At 41.1% G+C, this 21,966-nt stretch overlaps 1 protein-coding gene across 2 annotated transcripts in view; it reads right to left on the bottom strand.

Moving 5' to 3' along the window:
- The window catches only part of LOC124721824 (heat shock 70 kDa protein 14-like), a 192,129-nt gene that overhangs the window by 78,200 nt on the left and 91,963 nt on the right, over window positions 1-21,966 (bottom strand). For both annotated transcript variants that reach the window (XM_047246945.1, XM_047246946.1), the window contains exon 4: window positions 21,342-21,540. In XM_047246945.1, coding sequence (XP_047102901.1) covers window positions 21,342-21,540 — 199 coding nt within the window. The remainder of the gene's footprint in view (window positions 1-21,341; window positions 21,541-21,966) is intronic.

Below are 21,966 nucleotides of genomic sequence, written 5' to 3'. Positions count from 1 at the left end.
TTGGTTAATATTACCTCTCTGGTTATGTTCCTTCAGGAGATGACAAAACAAGAACGGCAGAACGAATTTATTTATCACCAGTCGAAAGTGGTGTCAGGCTACTACGGTTTGTTGCCTTTTCCAGGCTTGGGGTGCCGCTGTCTGAAGTGACCAGCAGACTCTCGTAGTCCCTTCACCGCCCCTGTATCGGATCCCTATTCTCAGATGTTCCCAGACATGCTAAGTCTACTGACACCCAGCTACGAAGAGCAACCTATGTTGATCTGCTGTCTACTCATCTAACAGTCTGCAAGCTTCTACAGAATCACAAATCCCATCCTGGGAACTCTACTACTGCTAGTCACAGTGCCACTATTCGTGCCGTGTCTGATGTAACAATATTAGTGCCTCTCTTCCGGCGGGTTTCCTGGTGACCTACAGTATGAGCGTGGAGACTTGCAGCCAGACTTCCACCATTGCAAGGGTAAGTGGGCTTCCTGTTACCCACTTCTGCTTCTGTTGGCAGACTCCAATGCTGGGGGTTGCATCTCCTGTTTTGGGAGCCGCAACGTGGTCTGGTACGTCTCTGCGAACCCTGTGCCGAGATGTTCTGCTACAACTAGGCAGTGCAGCAGACAAGCAGGAGAATGACCTGCTGCTTCTGACATCAATCACCACGACAATACTGGCCATGAGCTGACAATAGCATCCCTCGACTGGGCGCGTACTGCTCGACCTATGAGCACTATTGGCCTGGAGCAAAGTCCCGACTACTGTTGTTCTCTGAATAACAAATGTTAACGTTGTCAATACTGTTTTCGTAACATCCCAAAAGGAATCTGCCAGGTATCCACTCACCTCACAGCTGCTCACCCTGACCTGGGTGACTAATAATGACCTTCTGACCTTTATCTACCCATCACTGACAGGGACCTCAACAGTCGACCAATGTGGTCATTACAATATGCACTGGTACTGCCCACTTAAAACTCTACAGATATTTCCCTTGGATGCTGTTGAGCCATTACAATCATCGTTACCATTATTTCAACTCTCAATTTGGGGGGGGGGGGGGGGGGGTGCTAATGCCAGAAAATGCTAGAATTGTATTGGAATCCCAGTAGTGCAGTGAAGTTCGCTGTGATTAATGTATATTCTACTTGTGTGTGTTCCTTGTGTTAGTTATATTAGTTATTAATTTCTATACTCTATATAGTGTTAAGAATGTAGGTTGCAGTAGGTACTGGGAGATTAAGCTTGCGCAGGATAGAATAGCATGGAGAGCTGCATCAAACCAGTCTCTGGACTGAAGACTACAACAACAAAAAAACATATAGTGTTAATATAAAATGAACACTCCTTGGGTCCATCTGCATCACCACTAATTCAAAGGGACAATCTGGCAGGAGCAGTATGATTTTGCAAAACAGACTTATGATGTAGCTGTGTACACAGAGTGGGGACTCACTTTGTTACTGTTCAGTTTACAGACACATTATAGCATCAACATTATGCTGAATTTAATTTCACCTTTGCCTGTTATGTGCCACAATCTGCACAAAATCCCAGCTCCTAAAAAACATTTCTGCCATATTACAATTTGGTGACTATTGCACATCGCTCTTTTGAAGAGCTTCCATTCAAAAAATTTGAAGTTCAAGAGCAGTGCAGGAAATATTCACTGAATTTAAGAGATTTAAGAGACTGTGTCAAGAAGTAAAGTCACACAAAAGACCACGCATTGTTTAATACTTGGCTCATCCAGTTTTGCATTGATCCTCCCATATAATATTCTCCACAACTGTGGACTGAGAAAAGTGTGAGCAAATTTAAAGTAACTAACTGTGGCAATTTACAACATGACTGTTTGTGCAGTTATCACTTTTACAGCCACACAGTAAATACAGGCAGTATTGCAAATTTCAACAATACAGCAAAGCCTACCAATTATTTCTGATAATACCTAGCGTAAACAGCAACAATCGAATATGCATTCCCAGGTTATAAGCCCAGGTAAACAAAACCAAATGATTCATTATGAACTGGCTGAGAATGCAGATAATTTTTAGTTCCTTTCTATAGTTCCACTGGACTGACCATTCACAGTAAGATACCTGCTTTCTGGTGTGTTCCAATTTTTTTCCCCCTAAACAGTATTGGATGAGTAAGCAGTACATTTCACGACAATTTCAACAAAGCAATAGAAAAACATCTCCAAATTTTAGCACTGTATTACAGTATAAGCAAACTGCACAACCACTTCAAATACTGTAACATGGCAGTAATTACTAAATTTGTCAAACATTTATCAGAGCTGGTTAGAATGGGACATGGGCAGCACTGGGATTTCAAATCCAGCCTCACCATTGGCGAATCAACACTTTCAATATTCTCTCAATGAATAGCAATCTGTAATTTGTTTTATACACTAGTAGTTTCATATGCCCTTTTACCTGAAACTGCTTCTTATATGAGTATTTGGAAACTGAACTCAGGAATTTATCAACAATATGTTTCAAGGCAGTCCATTCATCCTCATTTACAGACTATCGTAAGACATTGTGTATAATAATAATCTTCTATAGATACACAATTTCACTTCTGTTTTCTAAGGAAAGTATTTATTGATAAACTACAAAGCAAGGGACTGTCTGTAAGTGCTGCTTAAATTGTTTATTGAGATTCTCATGTGCAGTATAAACAGAAACAGTCTATCACATATACCAAACACACAGAAAAAAATAAATGATGTTCCAATAAACTCATCAAATGTACAATATGCTAAAATGTCCGTAAGGGAGGAAAAGTTAAAAGACAATTGTTGGAAACACATTCCATGATCTCATCTATTCATTACATGCAAAATTGTTAATATATTGTAGTTTCCAAAAATCAAGAAATATGCCATCTATTCAAGTGCCACAACCTACAACCACTGCACAATTTTTGACATGAAAAGAGCAAGTAACATTTTTTAATCTCTGTGAAGATACTTAAAAGGACCAAAAATTATGATTTAATGTCATATTAAGGGCAAAGTCATCAGAGTAGGAACAAAAGCTTGGATTGGTTGGGGGGGGGGGGGGGGGAGGAGGAAATCAGCAATCAGCAGTGTCCTTTTCAAAGGAACCATCCTGAGATTTGTCTTAAGAGATTTAGGGAAGCCACAGAAAATAAAACTCTGGATGGCCATATGGGGATTTGAAAAACTGACCTCTTGAATGTCAGACCACCATATTAGCCACTTTTTCCCCCTGCTAGCTCAGATATTTAAAGAAAATTTGTTTAACTTCTTTTTTCTATAAAATACTTATAAAGGTTGGCCCACAGGAAATAGTATATCTTCAATTGGCCACCCTGCGAAGGTGTAGATTATTCACACCATCTACTGGATCTAATCAGGTCCACATCATATGCCATTCAGTTCAGTATGGAACGCTGGCCAGTGCATATGCATACTGAGGCAATAGGGGAGTTATGTCACGTGCAGAGCATTGCAGCAGTCTATGCTCCATGGTAGAGTCTGCCTTTTCCATGTTCCAGACAGATGAAACAATGGTGTAAGACAGACTGTGGAGCCAGTGTGAAACATAAGGGACCTGAAATGACAATCTGAATGCCAGTAAATATCCAATGATTGCATGCAGCTCTGCAACAAAGCCCACAGTGATCAGTCTGTCACCATTCCAGACCATCACAGATCCTTCACACGTCTTTGCTGGGGATTGTGAAATAGGATTTGAAGTTTCCTCCTTATAAGATGCAAGTGGCTCAACAGTTACAGCGGGGAGATAAAAGTGAGTTGGTACAATTTCCACACAATGTTACTGGATAGAATTGACCAGTAAGAGGTATTTCTGATGAATCTCGTGATGTTTGATGAAGCAAACTTTCATATGAATAGGTTTTATCAATAAATCAATCTTTCAATATTACTCTAGACACAAATCTGTAGCTCATTCATGAAAAGTTGCAGGATAGCTCACATGTCATCATCTGGTGTGCTTTTTGACAGTTCACTGGAATCATTGGGCCACATTTTTTTGAAGACAACAACAATGGGAAGTCAGTACGTGTCAGTTCTGAGCAGTATGCGGCCTTTATCAATAATTTCTTCAGTCCACACAGTGCAGGGAAGTTTTCATCTAAACACAATATGGTTTGAGAAAGATGGGGCTTTTAACTCAATTACTAAACTGAGGTGCCACTTTCCACATCGATTACTATTATGATTCAGTGTTATCCCATGGCTAGTGAGAGCACCTGATCTTTCGGCAGCAAATTTTTTTCTGTGGGATCATCTTAAGAAAAAAGCTTTTTTCATGGCTCCACAATACTGATCAATTGAAAGCCATGATACATAAAGACACAGAGAAAATTCTTCAAGAAATAGTTGAGAATTCAACAAGGACCTTCCACAAACCTCTTTAGCAATGTATCACCAATGATGTACATTTTATGAAATAAACTTTTGTTTGGCTTTTCAATAATGGTAACGTGTGTAGAACAGTTACCTATAAGTTATACTGGTCTAAATATAAGCTAAACTTCGTAATAACCAAATGAAAAGTACTACTTCCTGAGGGCAACCCTGTATTGGAACAATTTATTAAGCACTTCTGTGATGTTCTTGGTATGGTTAAACAAATGTAAATTGTAAACCTCTTATTTGAATCTCATCCATTAACCCAACTTGGTAAGGACACCAAATTGCCAAAGAATTGGTCAAATGAAGGTTTCATAGGTGAGCTCCTTTGTGAATAAATTGCACTTCCTACAAATCCTTCCAACAAATAAAAGCCTGGCTGCATCTGATTTCCCCAAAGTCAGATTTTTGTGTCTATTCCACCTTATATCACTAAGCACATGAACTCTACATCCTGATTTCTATGACTGATCACTGATTGGGTACTCAAACATTATTATACTTTTCATTTATCTAGAAGCACAATATTAGATTTATTTATACTGACAGTCAGTAATCAGTCTTTGCACCAAGTACTGATAAATTACAAGTCTTTCTGGAATTTGTAACAATTTTCTAATGTCAGTATTATCTGGCACAACATAACACAATAAAGTGAACAGTAATCCTACTGAAACTTCTTGGTGGATTAAAACTGTGTGCCAAATTAAGATCTGAACCTTTGCCTTTTATGGGTAAATGCTCTACCAAGGGAGTTATCCAGAAACGACTTGCAACATCCCCCCCCCCCCCCCCCCACAGTTCTAATAATATTCCTACTGCACTTCCGTTCAGTACACAGGATGCTACTTTATTTCTATCTGTGGATCCCTTTACTAACAACATAGTGGACTCTTATTTGCAAGCAAGTCTTCAATCCTGCTTCATGCCTGTTCCGATATTTTAAAAGCATATAGCTTATTTACTATGCAACAGTGTAGAACTGCACAGCACATCTGGTCACAAGGTTTTCCTGAAATGAAAATTATTTAATTGTGACAAATCAAAGGTTGAAACTCATGCTTTCAATTTTCTCGCCCATATAGACAGGAAATCGAATTCGAGCTACTAGGTGCCACCCCCAGACACTCCTACATTGCTGTAGGATAGGCACGGGTAACCTGCGGGCCTAATTCACATAATTACTTAAGCTCACAGACCACTTTTCAAGTGATGCAATAGTAGTGCTTCAGGTGCAGGAAGTGACAACTGTAGCACCTGTGACAATGTTTATGGGAGTGACACACCACTATGAATGGCACCCTGCTGCCATTTAAATCAGCACATTTCCTGAGTAGTCAGTAGTTTTCATGTCATTGTCACCTGTTACCAATGTTTACAATCCATCAATGTGTAACACAGATGTAGGCAGTACGCAATAAGTAACATGTGGGGGGAGTCAGCGGTGGTATAATTGCATTATGCATGTGCAGAGTAAGCAAAACTGACAGTGGTCTGTGTCACGAGTTGCAAACCCGAGGCAAGGTGAGCATCAGCAGAAATATCCAAAAATAGGTCTTGGATGGAGCACAATGTGAGTGCCTCACACTCTCCCCAAAAATTTCTTCTGCAGGTCAAACTGAAACCAATGATGGGCCAAATCCGGCCTGCAGGCAACTGGTTGCCCACCTATCCTATACATCATCAGTACTATTGTCAGTTCTCGAACAGCCAATCACATAAAATTCAAGAAGGAAAAAGCATTGCAGCATATGCAATAACCAGTATCACAAGCATAAATTTCAGATCACTCCAACTTCTTCAATAGATACCAGGATTTTAACTCTCAAGAGTAAGAATTTTTCATAAGGATGATAGTATTTCAAGCAAAATATTAAAAGCATGTACTTCAGTTACAGCTGATGTTTACATCCATATTTTTAATGCATCACTTTCACAAGGTATCTTTCAAGACCAGCCAAAGCCCAACAATATTAGAACACTTTCTAAGAAAGGTAATAGGACAGACGTTAATAACTAATGACTAATTTCACTATGAACTTCATTTTCTAAAGTTGCTGCAAAAGGTAATGTATTGAAGAATGGTCATGCCTATCTACAAATATACTGTCAGTCAAAATTTGAATGCCAGATGAGTCTCTCCACTAAATATGGCATCTACCGTTCCACTGACCACATACTGAAATATCTGACTGGCGAGTCAATACCTACCAGGACGTTCTTGTGATGTATGTATGACATTTGATTTTGTAAATCACAACATTGTTTTGGATAAACTTAAAAAGTTCAGTTTTCAAGGTACAATGCTTTAAGTGGTTGAATTTATACTGCACTGACAGGAAGAAAATGGCCATGTTAGATAGCTCATGAAGTTTTAATGATGAATCTCCCCCTGAGTGTGGACAAATTATTACAGGCATTCCATAGAGTTCAATTCTGGGAAAACTCCTGTTCATGATATGTATAAATGATCTTCCACCTTACAGTAATAAAGCAGAAATGGTGTTCTTTGATGATAATGCAACAATCACAATCAAGACCTTCAGAGGTGTGACAACAAACTGATCAATAAAAGAAATGCTAAAAAATATTGATTCTCGGAATATTACTTAGAAAACATACACTTCACTGAAATCTGTACAAGGCAAGATATATCACCAGCAACAATAATTGAGCACTGGGAGATGGGAAGCATGTAAAATCAATTGTTCAAAATTCCTAGGTGCATATATAGACCAAAACTTGAATAGAAAATCACATATTACAGATTTCTTAAAATGCTTGAATTCAGCAACATTTTCTCTACATGTAATTGCTGATTTTTTTAATGATAGCATTAAAAAACCAGCTTACTTTGCACACTGTCATTCATTGATGTGACTGGAAATAGTTTTTTGAGGCAATTCTACACACAGACACTAAGTATTCATCATACAGAAATATTCTGTAAGGATATCTGGTGGTCATCCTCAAACTTCATGAAGGCAATTGTTTAAAAATTTAGGCATCCTAACAACCTCTCTTATGAAGTTTGTTGTGAGGCATCAGGCACAATTTAAAAATAGTAGTATTGTTTGTAAGTCTAACACTTGGAACAAAAATTGCCTCCACTATTCACAACTTAACTTACTCAGCTGTAAAAATATTTGAAAACATCACCTACAAATTAAGGGTGCAGGCACATAATAAAAGTTTTAAAAACAACTGAAATAATTTCTGTTTGACAACTCCTCCTACTCAATGGATTAATTTATATAAAGTTAGTATCTGTATGTTGTTGGGTTCTACTTACCTAATTTTGTTCTAGACTAACACAGCAATATATTCAGTAATATTACTTCTACCAGATTTGATCATGTCCGTGTAATTTTTTTTTTTTTTAAATAAAAAGTCTTGATCATTTAAAATGAAGCAGATTTTAGCCACCAAATATTAAAATGAAGATGTAACTTGATACATTATTAATGAAATGAGCATAAAGTCTCTGGTATCTCTCTTGGAATAACTAAAAACCTGTAACTTTGACTACTTCCAGAATTCACTGAACATACACTCACTCAAACAGAAACAACTACTGAAATTCACCAAAACAGGTAAAACAGGTAAGCAAGTTCCCAAAATGTCTCCTTAATACTTTGGTATGACAAACTGTAAGATGTAAACAAACTCTAGTCAACACACATGTCAGATTTACAGCTCTCATGCTTTCTTTAGTACTGCTCATGCTCATGCTTATGCTCGCTTTACCAATAATACCACAACAATGATAAGGAAACAGATCAGCCACTCACATTAGTATGGGGTTTATATTGTTTTCTAGATCTTTCCTCCATGTTGGGATTCAGGTGATGCCATCAACTCCATTAAAAAATTTAGGACACTTGTGGATCTCCACTGCTTTCTTGATAAATGAATCCCAGTAACACAAGGTGTGTGCCAGGATTTCAGTGTTGTCAAATAATAATTTGTGTGTGTTGGTAACACCATGCTTTGCAATGAATGGTTTCTCACAACGTCTTAGTTATACATTTTGGAGTGTTTCTTGCACTGTTCATTAATAATGTGATTACACTGTTGTAATAATTCACTCCAAACTCACATGATATATTGTAAACCACATGCCTCAAAGACCTAGGACATCTTACTAGGTACAATCCATATTTTTAGAAACTGGATTAAAGATGGGTTATTTTTAAGTATAGTTTCCACTTCACCTCTCAGTTCGATGAGATGACTTTACTTTCCAGACTTAGGACTTTGTCAATCTCAGTTTATAAGATACACATCAAATTAATTTGGTAAAGATTTCAATATTATATTTTTGACTAATTTACAGCAAAAATAACATTAATAAACTTCCAATCTGATAAAGATGTCACACTTTGCAACTAGAGCGTGGGGAAATAGTCGCAGGATCATACGTATTGTTGTTTTCAATAGCTTGTCTTCAAATTGAGAAGCACATTGTGATCAAATTTAGTAATGGCCTGTCAGATAATGATGCACAAAAATCAACATTCAAATTAATTTTATTTATTTTATTTACATGTCAAGTTCCATAGGACCAAACTGAGGAGAAAATCTCCCAGGTCATGGACCATGCCAGTACATGAAATTACAACATAAAAGTAATAATAGATAAAAATAAAATGTATATGAACCCAAAAAAAGTCTATCCATAAATTTAAGTAAATGCAATCTACAATACAACAAGAACTTACCCCAAAATATACCACCATATGATACAAGCGAATGAAAATAAGCAAAGTAGACTAATTTTTGTGTCGAATGATCGCTCACTTCAGATATTGTTCCAACAGTAAAAATGGCAGCATTAAGTCTTTGAACAAGATCCTAAATGTGGGCTTCCCACGACAGTTTACTATCTATCTGAGCACCTAGAAATTTTAACTGTTCAGTTTCACTAAATATGCCCACTCTGTGAAATTAAAATGTCAGGTTTTGTTGAATTGTGTGTTAGAAACTGTAAAAACTGAGTCTTACTGTGATTTGGAGTTAATTTATTTTCTACAAGCCATGAACTTAGGTCAATGTTGGACACAACATCCTTTACTACCAAGCTAGCGTCATCAGCAAACAGAAATATTTTAGAGTTACCCATAATACTAGACGGCATATCATTTATATAAATAAGGAACAGGAGTGGCCCCAACACTGAAACAGACTCACATTCCACAACAGCAAACAACAGATTTAGAGATATGGGTCCTATTGCAACATAGGCATTTAAATCTAATACTGCAGAGCATATCTGGCAAGAGCTCTACAAAAATACAAGATAAAACAATTCATTGCATCAACACAGTAAGTAGACCTCTAAACAAAATTAAAACTATAATGCAAGTAGTGAAAGAAGTTTAACAGTAGTAGGTGGCTGACATCATATTACATCTCATCATGGTTCGTGTTTTGAGACAGCCTTCTTTTCTGCAGCTACCCAACAAAAGCATGAACATTTAATCAGTTATTAAAATAGTGGAAAGACTCATCTGTAAATAAAAAGTATCAATTAGGCTGGAAATGACCTGTACAAATTATGTTAGAGGTACTCTGTCTCAAATACATGCTGAACAGGGGACTCAATCACTTTACAACTTATGTAGACAATATCAAGGCAATTTTCTTTCTATCAGTAATTTTTTTTTTTGTTCTCCGGAGAAGAAAATGTTTATGAAAAAAGGAACATATGGCCAAGGACGGCAATCCATCTCGTGGTGGAGTCTTGCTGCTTATTCGTGATGACATTCGTAGTCAAACTCTCTCACTCAACATCCGGCTGCAAGCTGTTGCAGTCCGCATTATCCTTTCTCGCTTCACCTTTTCTCTTTGTACCGCCTAAATCCCTGTCATTCGGTTTCAGCAGGGCAGACTTCCTCTAGCTCGTTGGGAAAGTCCCAAATCTTTTTGCTGCTCAGTGACTTTGATGCGCATCACCCCCTTTGCAGCTCTTTGTGAACCTGTCCGTAAAGTGCCCTCTCGGCTGACCTTCTCGATCAACTCAACCTCTTCTGCCTTAACACTGGAGCACCAACGTTCCTTTCAGACTCAACACACTCTTATTCTCATTTGGACCTCTCATTCTGCACTGCCCAGCTTGCCCGTCGTCTCGAGTGGTGTGTTCCCTTTTAGACATACTTGAGCAACCATTTCACCACATCCTATCTGCCGACTCCTCCCTCATCTACTTACTAAATTAATTGGCAGCTTTCAAAGGCAGACTGGAGGCTTTACTCCTCCCTGGTGACCTTTGACAAACGACATTTCCCCAGTTGTGATGACCTTACAAACGTTATCCTTACCGCTGCAGAATGTTCCATTCCTCACACTTCCACTTTACCACATCATGTCACAGTCCTTGGTGGACTGACGCGTACCGTGACAATTCATGTGCACACACACACTCTCAGCGTTTTTAACACTGGAGAACTGCATTTGATGTGAACAGTCGCGTGCGCAGTGTCATCACCCTCTTTGGGATGCCAAAGGAGCTAGCTGGATTTCATTTACTAATTCTTTTAACAGTTCCGCTCTGTCTTCCATTGTGTGGGCTAAATTCCAACGACTCTCTGGGCCCAAGGTCAATTCACCAATTTCTGGCCTGATCGGAGCAGATGATGTCATTGTGGAACCCATTGCTATATCCACCACCTAGGGCCACTATTTTGCAAATATTTCAAGCTCCACCCATTACTGCACTACCTTCCTCCATTGGAAACAAATGGAGGAGGCTTGGGTAATACCCTTCTCCTCTTAGAATTTTAAATGCTACAATGCAGCCTTTCCTATGTGGGAGCTGATCACTCTCACTGTATCCCTATCTTTCACCCCACAGCCGGATGATGTTCGCATTCAGATGTTGCAGCACCTTTCTCTTGCGGGCTAACATTTTCTGCTTAATACATACAACCACATCTGGGTAGATGGCATGCTCCCTAGATGCTGGTATGAAGCCTTCATCATACCCATTCCTCAGCCCAGTAAGGACAAAGACCTTCCTTCTAGCTACCACCCCATTTCCCTCACTAGCTATGTTTGCAAGGTTTAGAACATATGATTAATGCCCGGGTGGTATGGTGACTCAAGTCTCGCAAATTACTAATGACTGCACAGTGTGGATTTCAGGCGTGCCATTCTGAAGTTGACCATCTCACCACTTTGGCAACCCATGTCATGAACAGTTTTCTGCAACAATAACTGACTGTGGACGTGCTTTTTGATCTGGAGAAATCCTTCGGCACCAGCTAGAGGACCGGTACCCTCTGTACTCTTTACATGTGGGGCTTTCCAGTCTGCCTGCCACGTCTCCTTCAGGAATTTTTAAAAGACAGACTTCTCAAAGCACGTGTGGAATGTGACTTGTAGGACACTTTTATCCATGAAAATTGGATGCCTCAGGGGTCCATCCTGACATTCGTTGTCCTTGCTATTGCCATTGACCCTATTATGGCCTGTCTCCCGCTGGGTATTTCCGGGTCCCTTTTTGTTGACGATTTTGCCACCTATTGCAGTTCCCCATGGACTTGTCTCCTTGAGCGAAGTCTTCAGCATTGTCTCATTGTCTTTACTCATGCAGCATCAACAATGGCTTTCGCTTTTCCACTGACAAAACCATTTGTATGAATTTCTGGCTGCACAATGGGTTTCTTCCACCTTCTTTATACCGGGTGATCAAAAAGTCAGTATAAATTCGAAAACTTAATAAACCATGAAATAATGTGGATAGAGAGGTAAAAATTGACACACATGCTTGGAATGACATGGGGTTTTATTAGAACCGAAGAAAAAAAACCATTTTGCTAGACGCGTGAAAGATCTCTTGTGCGCGTCGTTTGATGATGATCGTTTGCTCAGCTGCCACTTTCGTCATGCTTGGCCTCCCAGGTCCCCAGACCTCAGTCCATGCGATTATTGGCTTTGGGGTTACCTGAAGTCACAAGTGTATCGTGATCGACCGACATCTCTAGGGATGCTGAAAGACCACATCCGACGCCAATGCCCCGCCATAACTCCGGACATGCTTTGTAGTGCTGTTCACATTATTCCTCGACTACAGCTATTGTTGAGGAATGATGGTGGACATATTGAGCATTTCCTGTAAAGATCATCATCTGTGATTTGTCTTACTTTGTTATGCTAATTATTGCTATTCTGATCAGATGAAGCGCCATCTGTCTGACATTTTTTGAACTTTTGGATTTTTTTTTGTTCTAATAAAACCCCATGTCATTCCAAGTATGTGTGTCAATTTGTACCTCTCTATCTACATTATTCCGTGATTTATTCAGTTCTCAAATTTATACTGACTTTTTGATCACCCGGTCTTGGGCCTGTTGCTCTACCGTTTGTTGAAACTACGAAATTCCTGCGGCTCATGATTGATAAAAACTTTCTTGGTCCTCCCACATGTCTTACCTGGCTGCCCGCTGTACCCTGTCCGTCAGTGTTCTACGGGTCCTCAGTGGTACTTCCTGGGGAGTGGTCTGGACCACCCTCCTTCGTTTGTACAGATCCCTTGGCCTTTTGAAAGTAGACTATGGATGCTCCGTTTATGCATCTGCACATCCATCCATCTTACACTGTCTAAATACAATCTACCACCATCGAATCCATGTGGCCACTGGCACCTTTTACACCAGCCCAGTTGAAAGTCTCTATGCAGAAGCTGCCTCACTACTGCGGTCATAACGACATGATGTTCTCCTCAGCAGATACACATGCCATTTGTCTGCCATACCTGGCCACTCATCTTATGTCGCCTCCTTCAACGGCTTATTTGACCGCCAGTAGGTGTGTCCCTCTTCTCCGTTACCTCCTGGAGTTCACTTTTGGTTACTGCTCCAGCAGCCTCACTTCACGCTATCTGCCACTTTCCCGAAGGATGTGTACCCTTCACCACCCTGACTTTCTGTGGTGGCCCATGTTCACCTTGAACTTGATTCGCTTCCTTAGGAAACTTCTCCAGATTCGATCTATCGGTGTAAGTTTCTCAACCTTTGCACGGAACTTAGTGATACTACCTTTGTGTACACTGTTGGCTCTCTGAATGACCATGGTGTCTGGTATGCCTGATCATTGCCACCAACCATTTTCAATATCTGCTTCCAGAACACTGCTCAGTATTAACAGCAGAGCTCTTTGCTCTGTATCAGGCCACACGGTACATCCAGAGACACAGGCTTTTCAATTTCGTCATCTGCTCGGATTCTCTCAGTGATTTTCAGAGCCTCTGTATGCTGTACACTGTCTATCCCTTAGTGCAACAGGTCAAAGAAAGCTTCCACTTGCTCTGTCTTGATGGATGGTCTGACAGGAAACAAAGCTGCTGACACTGTTGCCAAGGCTGCTGACACTGTTGCCAAGTCTGCAGTCCTCCTACATCATCCAGCTAGTTCTTCCATTCCTTCCGATGATCTCCATGTTGTCTTTTATCAGAAGGTGGTGTCACTTTGACATTAAAATTGGTCTTCCATTCATGGGAACAAACTCCAGTGAATGAAACATCTCCCAGAAGCTTGGCCGATCTCCTCTCTCAGCCCTTTCGCCGCAAGGAGCTGATTTTAGCTAGGTTACGTACTGGGTACTGTCTTTTTACCCATCGTCATTTGTCAAGTGGTGACCCACCATCACTTTGTGCTAACTGTCATCAACCTTTGACCATTAGCTGTTTCCTGACCAAATGTCTCTCTTTTAACCACTTACGTTCTACTGTATGTTTGCTGTCTGAGTTATCGGTCGTTTTAGCAAACGGCACATTGGATGTTGATTGTGTTTTACTTTTTATCGATCATAGCAATATAGTGAACGACATTTAATATTTAATTCATGGTCTTCATAGTCTCTATGACATATTTCGTGTACCTTTCTCCAAGAGTAAGTCCTTGTTTTGCCTGCCTTTCCTTCCGTTGATTGGGCTTAACGTGCAGTCACATTTAACTCCTTTTTCATCTTGGTATTCAAAGGTTCTGACATGGGCGTGTATGACTTTAGTATGTTGTTGAAGTTACAGTTTGTATGCGGGACAGGAGTGCCAACAGAAATTATTTCTTTTTTCTCTTTTTGCAAATAGTTTGTAACAACTGTTCACAGCTTGTGACTGGTGGATTACTATTCTAAATAATCTGTTCTTAATTATGACTACAATAAAAACACCACCATTCTTATTTAATTAATGATGACATTATAACATCTAACAATGGAAAATCCAGGATGGAATAATGTCAGTATTATGAAAAAGATAGATTGCCAATCACCATATAGCAGAGATTTTGAGTCGCAATCTGGTCTCGACAACCAGAGACTGTGTGTGACTGACTCTCTCTCTCTCTCTCTCTCTCTCTCTCTCTCTCTCTCTCTCTCTATCTCTGTCTGTGTGTGTGTGTGTGTGTGTGTGTGTGTGTGTGTGTGTGTGTGTGTGTGTGTGAAAACTTACTTGTTTGACAGTCTTTTAATTATGCCTATCTGCAATTCAACATTTCTGCTACATGGAGAGTAGCACTCTATCCCTTTCATAATACTGACATGGTTTTATGTATTTTAGGTATGCTAGATTCACAATTTCTGACTCATGATGATGACCTATTCAATCGGCAGTTTATATTTCAGAATATAACATTCTTAAGAGGAGTTGGTTGGTTGACTGGATGATTAAAGGGACCAAACTACTAGGTCATCAGTCCCTTTTTCCTCAGACAGACAGGTCTACATGCCTGTAGATCAGATAGCCTACCACACAAAACCCAGGGGAGGAAAACCATAAGGTCTATGAAGGTGAGATAATGGACAAGAAGAAGAAAGAAAGAAAGAAAGAAAGACAGAGAGAGAGCACAAGAAAGGTGTTCCCTCTAGGGAGCAGCCAGAAGCCTCCGAAAGCACAGTGCAATGCAATGAGGGAACATACATCCCAGTCCCCCCCCCCCCCCCCCCCCCCCTCACCAGATTTAGCCCACTCAGAAATCACCTAGGAAAGACTAGCAACATGGACACGACGAGAGAAGTACAGAGAGACAAAAGACGAACAAGTCTAACAGACCATTGGGGGGGGGGGGGGGGGGTAAAAGAGCAGGTAAGGTGAGGACCAGGCTGCACCACAATGCCCAGATAGCCACAGCACGGACTTGGCAGAGGAGGCAAAGAGTGTTCTGCCAACCCATCAATGGGCCAATATGGGTAAGTGGACCTACCTTGAAGAGAGCGGTGAAAGCTCCCTTCAAGAATAAAACGTAAAACTAAGTCAGCCACTGAGGCACTGTCTCCTAACACCAGAGACAGCGCGTGAGGGAGATTAAGAGCCCACTGCATGGTGGCTAAGTTTGGACAGTCCAGCAAAATGTGGACCACCAGCAAATGGGAACCACAATGACAGAGAGGTGGGTCTTTGCGACAGAAGAGATGACCAAGAGTTAGCCAAGTATGGCCAATACGCAGCCAGCAAAAGGACGATCAAGTCTTTGAGAGAGGCCCACATGAAGGACCTCCACAGATTTGTAGTCTCCTTCATCACCCTACTTTGTTTGGCAAAGCCAGAGTGGGCCATTCCTGATTCCCTAACCTTCATGGCATAATACCGATCAGAGGTTCATTACTGGAATACCAACATCACAAATCAGTTTACAGGTAGCCAGTTTGGCCAGGCTACCAGCAAGTTCATTTCCCAGGATCCTGATGTGGCCTGGGGTCCACACATACAGGGAACCCTGGATAGCAATTACCAAGGGACGGTGAAGGTAACATTGGTCAAGAGATGCAAACTGCACAAGGAGTTGCTGAAGATGAGAGAGGATCCACCGGTGCAGAAACTAATATGTTCAAGAGCACGAGAGATGGCTACCAACTCCGCAGTGAAAACATTACAACCATTTGGCAGGGAGCACAGTTCAGTGTCACATGCGAGTATAAGCAAAGCCCACGTGACCAGCACCCATTAAGTCATCAGTACAGACTACTTCTGAACCCCAAGATATGACAAGAATGGCTAAAAATTAGTGGCAGACGGCCTCAGAAGGAACCGAGTCTTTCAGATCTGGTGATAGGTCAAGACAACGCTGTGGCCGAGGGATGCACCACGAATGTGTAGTGAATGGGCCTGGAGGAGAGGTGATAGAGGAAACAACTGGAGTTCAGAGAGGAGAGACAGGATGTGGATTGCGATTGTAATCCTTGATCTGGACTGCTGTTGCGGGGGATGGATTCCGGTGTTTCGACGGGATTGTATCAGGGCTTTGTAAAGCTGTGGAAAGGTAGTACGATCTGCATCCCAGCTGGTGTTACTCAGGCAGTGAAGACTATTAAGGTGCAGCTAACACTTTCGATCAATCTAGCATAGATGGGGAATCCACGTCAACTTAGGATCCAAGACCAGTCCAAAAAACCAAAATGTTCCCACTACATTGAGTAGTTGGCTGTTGAGGTAAAGTTCTGGTTGAACACTACAATATTGACAGAAGTGCATAACATGAGTTTCGACACTGTAAAGTGAAAGCCATGGGTGAGGTCCCATGACTGCGCCTTTCCTATGGCACCTTGCAGTCGATGTTCAGCGACATCCATACTAACAGAGCCCTGTGGTACCCCATTCTCTCGTCGGATTGGGGGAGGAGGGGAGGGGGGTGAGGGTGGTACTGTGGGAAGCAGCAAGTTGAACCTGCAAAGTATGGTGGGATAAGAAGATGTGTACAGTAGCTAGGATGTGGTGTCTTAAGCCTTTTTCAGGTCGAAGAAGATGGCTATAAGGTGTTGATATTGGACAAAAGCTGTTTGGATGGCAGACTCCAGGCAATCCAGATTTACAGTATAGAGTCACCTCGGCAAAACCGCCCTGGTATGGAGGCAGAAGACCCCGAGACTCAAGGAGCCAACACAGCCGCCAGCTCACCATGCATTCAAACAACTTGTAGAGAACACTGGTGAGATTAACTGGGTAATAACTATTCATCTCTAGAGGGTGCTTGCCCTGTTTCAGTACTGGGATGATGATGATTTGTCGCTGCTGCAATGGGAAGTCGCCCTCACTCCAGGATGCAGTTAAAGATGGCAAGGATATGACACTGACAATCCACAGATAGGTGCTTGATCATCTGGTTGAGGATGTGGTCCGATCCTGGGGCAGTGGGCTAGGACACTGACAAATCCCCATTCACTGAATGGAGCATTATACGGATCCAGGTGGTGTGCAGTAAAAGATAACTGCTTTTGCTCTACCCACTTTTTTAGGACACAAAAAAGGGTTGACAGTTCTCAGACTCAGAGGCTCTAGCATAATACAGAGAAAAATGTGGCATCTGTGTTAGTGTAGATGGCACCATTCAACGGAACACCACCAGGTACACCTGCAGGTGTCTGGTATCTGTAGATACATCTGACCTTGGCTCAAACCTATGAAGGGAAAATTCACGGTCTGATGGTTGGAGCATACTGTTCCTTGCATTCTTGTTTCCATTGTTTTATTGGATGGCAGACCCAGGCATGGAGCCACTGAAAGGCAATAACGTGCTCCATCGATGGGTGCCACTTATGGTGCTGGAGAGCTCGCCTACGATCTCTAATGGCCTCTGCAATTTCTGATGACCATCCAGGTATTGTCTTCTGTCGGGGTGCACAGAAGGAACAGGGAATCGCCAAAATCAGCTGCTCAAATAATGGTTGTAGTTGTATTCTGGACTGCCTCATCAATATCTCCATGCAGTGGGGAGCCAAGGGCAACAAAAGAGGCAAAAGCATCCCAGTCAACACGGCTGAGAGTCCATCTGGGCAGGCGTCCATGGGAGTGACGCTTTCTTTCACATCACTTCGGTATAATGTCACCCTGACCTTTTCAGGTAATGAATCACCATCAAAGGCCAACATGAAGGCACTGGTAGCGACACTGTTGTCCTTTGGTCCCCAATGTACATGACTAACAAAGTGTGCACCCTGGCACTCCAAGTTGGTGCATAGCTCAGCATCAGATTGTAAGAGCAGGTCCCTGAACCATATTTAGACTATTATGGGGAGTGACAGTCACCGGTATGTCACCCACCTTGTTAAGAGCTAGTAGCACCCGTGATTGAGCAGAGGATACTGTTTTGGTCAAAATTGACCCACTTTTCATTTTAGAAATGGCTGCCACTTCCCCAAGCTTGACTTCTATGTTCTCCACAAAGAAGAAGGGTTCTGTGGCCAAGAAGGAATCCCCATCAATCCTTGAGCAAACTAATTATTGGGGGGACAGGGGGGGGATATTTCTCTGCTTGCCGCTTAGCCCTATGGAAGGAAACATTTTATGGTCATATCTCTCTGCACTTAAATAGTACTTTCCTTCCATAGAGACTGCTGGGATCATACAGCTACCGGCGGAAGATAACTTCATCCGATTCATTTGCGGCTCATCCGCCATGGTGCCACCCACTTCGAATGGGGGCTCTTGCCATGTGCGCCACCCAGCCGCAGAAAATGGCTACGTGACCAGTAATCCGTTGCTCAGAGTCCCCATGTCCCAGTCACAATGGGCACATGCACATAAACCTTGGCATACATGGGAAGTTTTCAGCTCAGACACCGACAATACAATACCCACGTGGCCAGGGGGCTACCACTGTGCAGCTATTTGATGACCACAATGACAGGATGGCCACCATGCTGGAGCTTACACTGCATTGGGTGACCTTCCCTGCATGGTAAACATTTCTGGAGAATCTGAAAACTGATGGCAGGTCAAACCTAACAACGGGGACTATGTCTTTACTTAATGAAAAGTTGTAGAAAACAAAAAAAAGCGTAAACTCTAATCCCAGTCACAAACGAGATCTGAACTGGGTCTGCATCAAGAAAACCATACAATGGAGAGGCAGAGGGAGAAAGGGACAGTGGAAGTATAAGCTTGCAGGACAGAAACGAAGTAATGCTGCAAAGCATGGGGCCCCATGGTAGCCAAGCAGGTAGGTACTGACACGAGAGTTGTGAGCCCTCAGGGGCTAAATGAGTAATATTGTCATTGAACCTTGGTGGGTCCTTCCCCACATCTCACTACATCCCATCACACAAACTCAACCAGCATGTTTCTGACAAGGCTTGTGAATTTCTCCCATTAATCATTATTCTCCTTCCCAGATGTAAATAGTTGCTCAGATAGTTTGTTGTCATTTTATTGACACATCATGCACAACTTTTCATTCAACACCACTGATCAATGATGCTGCTGTAGCTCTGTGTTTGTTGATTCATCCATTTATTTTCACTGAATTGAAAAGTTCACATTTTTTTTATTGACAGCATAAATTGTATACTTACATCATATGTATTCTACTTAGTTGGCTGTCCAAGATAATTTTCAGATAAGATATTTAGTACAATTTCACTTGAACCGCCATCCCTGCCATCTGTGTCATGCATGGCTGGCTAACAGGAACCTCTCCTATGGCTAAAACACGATCAGGTAATTTATCAGAAATATTTTTCCACAAATCTTCCGTAGCATTCCATGCCATCTCAACTGATGTAGTGTGTCACCAATAGATAGTTTTAGTAAGAAATTTTGGCCCACCTTTAAGGCTTAACTTTACCCAAATTATCTATTGTTGACTGCATTTATCTCATTACACAAAAAGAGACTTGTCACATATATATTTCAGTCAGAATTTAAGATTTTGTTTCTGTTTGTTTCTAGTTTTACCCAATTTTCTGTTCCACTTGCTACACAAGCAATGCTGTTTAAGCAAGTCACAGTAACTCAGTGATCTTGCCTTGAATACTTGTCCAGTTACCTAATATTCAGTTTTCATTTTCACAGTTGACTTATATGGCTATTTGATCTCCTCAATATGAAATACATGTGAAGTGATCATGGCTCTTTGGTGTTCAACATCTAAAGGTAAACAGGCTTACAAAGTAATTTATCTAAAAAAAAAAAAAGGATGCAAACTATACTGCAAAGTAGACATATTGCGCTATTGAAGGAAATCCTTTCTGCGGGTACTGCATGCCTAACCAATTCAGGGAGGCACTTTAAAATTCTACATCCAATACAGATTAAGTCAAGGAATCTGCACCCAAGATCACCAAAAAATCAATGGAGCCTCTAGTTTAAATCCACCTGGCTCCAAACCAAGGATTCCAATCAATACTGGGCATGAAAGAACAAATTATGAACTGTGATTCCATTAGACGAGTGACACCACCAAAAGGAACTAAGATGATGACAAGCATTACTTACAACCAGCTGTAACCATTGCACTAAACAGATGGCTGCAGAGCTGCTTCTGTATCTCAGACAAGACCTTCCCACAGTAAACATATGGGATATCCAAAGGACTTCCTTTATGATCTGATTGTTATTTCCCCGAGGAGATCCATCATCTGCGTTAAATTGGAAACCTAATAATGAGCAATCTGACCGTAGTCTAGATCATGCAGGATCATTGACCTCAGGGTCAAAAGATAAAGCAACTGATGTGGGCTCATGTAACAACAGTAAACATGTCTTTCTCATATACACTTCAGTATAAAATAATATTTTACTGCTATTTATGCAGATTTCCTCAACAAACTGAACCACTGACATCTTAACATAAAAGTTTCATCTGTTAATAAGAAATTAATAATTTATTTGGAGAAATGTAACCCACAAAACACAGCACTGAAACGTATCACTGTGGAATGTTTATCAGCTCTATTGATGAAAACATCAGCCTATGTGCACATGCTATGCAGTGTTTTGGGGCCAAAGCCCTCAGAGTAAAGTCTAAGGAGAAAACATGCATTCCTCCAATCTTATGTAGGCTAGTCAATAGTGGAAAACAACAATTTCAATAATGAGCAGCATATTCGCCCTAAAATATATGTTAACAATGTTGAACACCTCATTTAGTAGCTAAAGATCATGCAGATTGTTTCATAACTCATCACGAACACCAAGAATAACATACTGCATTACAGCACTCACCCTCTCTCATCTGGGGACTCAACACCATAGCCTTGAGCAAGCAAGGCTGCTATAGGTTCACTAATTACTTGCAGAACATCGAATCCTGCATCTTCCGCAGCATGTGCCAGTGCCTGGCGACTACACTTTGAAAAATTTAAGGGGACACACAGGACTGTGCGCAGATCTGTATCTGGAGGTACACATGTGGAAGCAAAGCCTGAAACAAATAACAAAAAAATAAAGAAATGCTTTACATTACTACCAAACCACAAGCTTCATATTTGTATACAAACACTATATTTATTGTTGATTGACAGCTAGCTGGCTGGTCGTCAGTAGAGTCAATGCCTACAGCTTACTCTTTTCCATCAAATAATTTGAAACACTTAAAAAACTCACAGTACAAATATGATGCAGCACTGGAAAACTTGTTAAATTGACATGCGACCCCATTAAAAGCAGGATCTTGCATTCGCAACATAAGTATTCCTGTAAATTGCTTTGTTCTACCACCAAATTCCTCGAAAGTTACAGAATCAGAAAAGCTACCCATAGATTAGTTCGGTACCTGCATCAAAAATTTGTAATTCATTTTTTTTAGGGGCAGGAACATTTTGTGAATGGGCCAAAGAGTTTTGTTACT

The sequence above is a fragment of the Schistocerca piceifrons genome, chromosome X (genome assembly GCF_021461385.2).
Source record: "Schistocerca piceifrons isolate TAMUIC-IGC-003096 chromosome X, iqSchPice1.1, whole genome shotgun sequence".
NCBI lineage: Eukaryota > Metazoa > Arthropoda > Insecta > Orthoptera > Acrididae > Schistocerca > Schistocerca piceifrons.
Note: the sequence above shows the minus strand (reverse complement) of the source record. Positions and strands in the feature narration are given on the sequence as shown.